The sequence below is a fragment of the Limulus polyphemus genome, unplaced genomic scaffold (assembly GCF_000517525.1).
Source record: "Limulus polyphemus unplaced genomic scaffold, Limulus_polyphemus-2.1.2 Scaffold233, whole genome shotgun sequence".
NCBI lineage: Eukaryota > Metazoa > Arthropoda > Merostomata > Xiphosura > Limulidae > Limulus > Limulus polyphemus.
Genome location: NW_013665843.1, coordinates 164,820 through 170,154, shown reverse-complemented (window position 1 = coordinate 170,154; position 5,335 = coordinate 164,820). Strand labels below are relative to the sequence as shown.

General features: G+C 29.3%; 1 protein-coding gene across 1 annotated transcript in view; it reads right to left on the bottom strand.

Moving 5' to 3' along the window:
• The window catches only part of LOC106478617 (golgin subfamily A member 4-like), a 239,261-nt gene that overhangs the window by 150,625 nt on the left and 83,301 nt on the right, over positions 1-5,335 (bottom strand). Inside the window, exon 6 of the mRNA XM_022382242.1 lies at positions 4,164-4,334. Coding sequence (XP_022237950.1) covers positions 4,164-4,334 — 171 coding nt within the window. The remainder of the gene's footprint in view (positions 1-4,163; positions 4,335-5,335) is intronic.

The window sequence follows — 5,335 nt, the reverse complement described above, 5'->3', positions numbered from 1 at the left end:
TGACCAATCTACCAAGGCTCCTATCTTCGAGGACGGTCCTTAACATTCTGGGTGGCAACATGTTTTCTGACCAAACGGCTGATCACTGTGTAATGATAGCGGAATTCATGCCAATAATTTGCCATCTCTGCGCCTCTGATATCCGTCTTCTTGCCATTCTTACTTAAAATGATTTTGCATTCAGAAATTCGGGACTTAAATACGGATTTGATGCACGAGAAAATAGTACATATTGGACGTGAAGAAGGGAGCAAGTTGCACGTGGGGAAAAAAAATGCGCCTGATTTAAATGTCACACCTGAACGCTCACATCCTTTTAATTATGTTTGAAATTATGAACATTGCTCAACATCATGAAAATTAAACCTTATTTTCAATAAGCAATCCTGAAAAATATTTGGGGGTGCTTAACTTTTTTCCAGGTGTATATTTAAAGATCTTTTTTGGTTATATTCATAATTTCATATCTTTTACTTTTCACATATAGTTAACTTTTAATGTTATATTTTATTTCTTGTTCTTTACCACTTATTCATCTTGACACAAGTCAATGGTGCCCTTGAGGCATATTACAATGTCTCCGGCAGACATGCACAACCGTTTGGAAAATTTTTTGTGCACCATGTAATATCACTGACACAAAGTATGATGTATATTTAAAAAATGTTTAAACCCTTCAATCATGCATTTTGAACCATAATTAACTAAAATATAAAAGGAAGTCCTAAATATAATTTAACTATATCTCTAACTATAACACATTTAGGTAAGAAACAACTGTAAGTGTCAAAGTTGATCAAAGAGCCAATAACAGTCAGTTACATGTACTCTGACAAAAACATTGGATCAATTTCAAAATAACCATTGCTACATAAGAGTGTAAAATAAGCTCTTTCTGATGACTATAAACATGTGATTGTGACCTCTACATATAAAGCTCAAACAAGTCTGTACAAGATGGACGTGGCAGTTACCAGAGGTTGATAAAATGTATTACTTGTTTCAACTGCATTCATTCAGAGCCAAAAGGTTATGTAAGCATCTTATAGTCTAGACATACATCTACACAGCTGCCATTGTATTATTGAAAATACATAGTGCTTAAGTAGAGAATTTTCATAGCTCATTGGTCACATGACAATACATCTGAAGTTTTAAGTAGTTTTTCAAAGGTTTCTTTCGAAATAAATGACTTAAAACTTAGATATCATAAAACTTCGAATCATAACATACATAATGTTAATTTCATTCACATACATTGATAGTAAAGGTGTTTAATTCAATTTTGAATGTAACAGAGAAAAGGGTTTAACCTTTCAAGACAGGTGATAGGTGAAACGCCAAGTCTTCTCATTTGTTGACTCGCATTCAAAATTTTATTGAACTACTATTTCATGAATTTATGTCAATATCTTTGATATCAAACTGTAGATTATAATTCAAATTTTATTACTATACATTACTCAATTTCTTAATTTAAAAGTAAATATTAAAAAATCACAGATAAACATTGATTTTTGTGTGTATGATTCAAATTAAATGTTTGTGAAGTCAAAATACTAAGTCTACAGTTTCGTATGAATTAGAAACTCAAATTAGAGGTATTGACAAGTTAGAATATAAAATAATAAGGTCTTATCTTTTCTATTTGCTGCCCACCTCTTTCCATTTTTAGAACTGCCCCTAACATATAATTACTTCTATATATGACATGAATAACAAATTGGAAGCTCAAAATGTCCCTCTAGTGGTTTTCTCAGTCTTTCTAATGTGGCTAGAGCCATTTCTTTCTTTTGAACTAAGATTTCAATTAGGTAGGTTGTGTCTTTAGTCTGCTTGAAATTTCATATTTTTTTAAAAGTAAAATACATCTTAGTTACTAAGCTGGATAAATTATAGTTGAATTCTATGGTATTAATGTAGATATTTATGATTTTTTAGTTATCCAAATGTATATATAAAACCTTAAAAAAATTATTTTGTTTCATATCCTCCACGTACAAAATTTTTAAAGGCTTAGCAACCGAGTACAAAGGTTGTAACTAGAAGAGATAATTGTTTGCTTTACTTCTTTAGTTACTGTTCTATGTTTTAGGAAAAATATGTTTAAGAACTTGTTTCAAAATAGCAATCATCTATATACATATATAATGTATAATAACTGAAATGTGACTGCATTTTACAAAATACTAGTTGATTAAAACACAGCCAAGACAAGTTACTTTTTACAGGCTGAAAGGTCAATATAATAAAATAATAAAGATATATAATTGTACAATGTTATGAGATTTAATCTATTTCATCTAAACATTTATGTTTTCATGTTATAACTTGTGTTCATTCATGAAAGATGCATAAGTTATGTTTATTTCCTATTTTTGTTATGGTGGTTGTGAGATAGTTCAAATCTACCAAATCTGTACATAGATTAATTCCCGAAAATAACAGATAAAATAAAAAATTTTTTCTTAAGAAATGTTTGACAACTATCCAGACATTATAAAGATTTTGCATGTGAAATTTCAATATTTTCTGATGCATAAAAGTATTTTTAATTTTAAAATGAAAATTACTTTGCATGATAGATAGGCAAGATGTTAAAAGAAAAAAAAGGAATTAGAAAAACATTACTTTACAAACCTTACAATTTAATAAAAAAAATTAGATATTTTACATATGAAAGCATTCTAATGTTTACTGATAATGTGCCAAATTTCATTAATATTTGTTTACTAATTTAACGAAATGGTTACGAGGTCGTCACATTGACTGACCCCATATTGAAAGAGTTAAAGGGGTACCCATTGCGAAAGGGTTAAAAAGGGTTCCCTTACACACATATAACATAAAAGGATATTTATAGCTCAAGTTCATGATAAGAGTCTAAAAACATATTTATTGTAGTTTTTGTGAAATGTACATTTCATTTCCTTTTGGAACAATTAAATATGTATGGTTTTTTGATGTAATTTGTTTTTAGACATGTATGTAAATTTACTATGTAATATTCAAGTTATTAGTATTTAAATATATTTCCTTTAGTTGCAATTAATGTTTTCTCTACTTGCTTAAAATTTTTCATTCTAATTAAAACTTTCAATTTGTCAACAGATAATAGCTCTTTTTATCCTTGCCGTTAGGTATACATGCAAAAAGGGGAATTTTTATTCACAATTACTTTACATTTTGGATTGTTCAACATTCACACAATATCATATTATAATATATTTTTTTTTCTCCAATTGATTTTTTATTATTGTTAAGGTTAAGAACGTATTATATAATGAAATCTAAATGGTTTGTTTTCATTGTGGTATTTTGTGAGGTATACCAAAAAATGATTAAAATTATCAAGTTTGAAACACTGCCAAAATATCACCCATAATCTTAAATTAGCTAGCCTGCTAGTCAATTCTTTTGCATTTATTAGTTAAGAAACGCATTTACAGTTAGATACTGTTTTAATTTTTTCTGAAAGGCCAAACTTTTCAGAACTTGTTAACCATCCAGACATAGCTTTGGACTGAAGTTGACTTTTCACTTTTTAATCAACTTCTATGAAAATGTTTAAACTTAGCTACCACTCTATGAACAAATCAGTAACGTACCTAAATAATACCATATACCCAGTGTTTAACTTGTATAAATATATAGCATAAAATATTATAATAATGTAATTTTTAAATTTTCATATGTTACGGCTATACCTGCATTTTTGAAATATTTTCCCTTAAAAGTTTTGAGTATGATATAGCAAGACTTGTTTTCTTCTTACCAAGCTAATTCTAATTATTTTTCTGTACAATCCTCAAATATTGCCAAAACCAAATGAAAAATCATCCAATCATTAGATCACTCTTACTGAATGCCAAACATTATGCAGTGTTTTGTACCATTCATATTTAATTCATGCACAAGTTATATTGCTTTTTGCAGCTTGTCAAAGTAAATCAATTTAATGCTGAAAGTTTTCATTATTGAAGAAAAAAAAAAAGATCTAAGATACTATTTTAGCTTACTCTTGTGGCTAAAATTTCATAATCTGTACAATAATGCACTGTTGCAAGTAAAAAGGTTTTTTACAGTTCAAACCATAAATAAATTCTACCCTGTCTGAAGTAGGTAGGAAGGATAAAAAGGAATTAATAAAAATGTTAACACACCTTTTCTTTCAATGTCTGTAGTTCTGGGGATTCTTCTGGTCTTATAATTGGTTGTTCAACAGTTGGCATTTTTTCTGGACTTTCAGCAGAGAGCTCAAGCTGCAAAGTGGTTTGTTTAGTTTGATTTGTTTCAAAAGTCTCTAGGTTCCCTCCTTCTTTTAAAAGTTTGATCTGAAATAATCAGTACAGACTCACAACAATGACAGTATTTTCTAGTCTACTAACTAGATCAACCAAAATTTTTTATTCTTTGAATAAATCTTAACTCATTTTCCAGATGCTTATACAATAAGGAGTCAAATAAGAAGACAATATCTGAATAGGTTTACTAGTTTTCAAATAAAAAAACAACACTTGATAAATAAATTACAGTCTTAATAAAAGTACTTCAATTTTAACACAATAACATCTAAACAGCATTCATAACACTAATATGTCAAGTTTTAAGTCAATCCTTTATTTTCATCACTGATGCACTCTTATGCTAGTCTACAAACCATAAATGCATTTCAATCTAACTTAACCATTATGATGAATAAATGTTATATCCAAATGAAATTATTCAGTTTTTCAAATAGAAGGAAGACATTTTCAATTTTATACCTCAGAATTCTATTTGTATTCTATTATTTGTGATTATTAATAACAACTAAATTATGTACTTAAAATTTTCCTTAGCTGAAAATGTATTTCAGATAGATATTTACTTCTGTTCCCCACTAACGGCTATCATCTTGTGTGCAAGTGCTGCTGAATTTCCTGCACATGCCACAAACCTTGAACAAACTCCCATCCCTACATACAATCATAGTGCAGTAGCCCTCAACCAATAAGATAGTGACACAAACTCCATGCTTGGTAATCCTTGTAAGTATTAGCACATGATCATTGGCTCTTTTTTGTCAGGGCAAATAAAATGCACTAGAAGTGGAGAGAAAGGGTGGGCAGTGCACTTTGAGAGACCATATCCTTCTCAAGTAAGGAATACCCTTTGCCGATCTTGTTTTTCTTCATTTATATATTACATGTAAATTCGATGACGAGGAACCCACTTTGAGACTAATAATGGCTGGAGACGGCTTAAATGGGTAATGAAGAAAAACTTTAATATAAGTTTAACATGACAGCAAATGTACAACGTTTCGACAAGGTTTTGTCATCATTTGGTACCT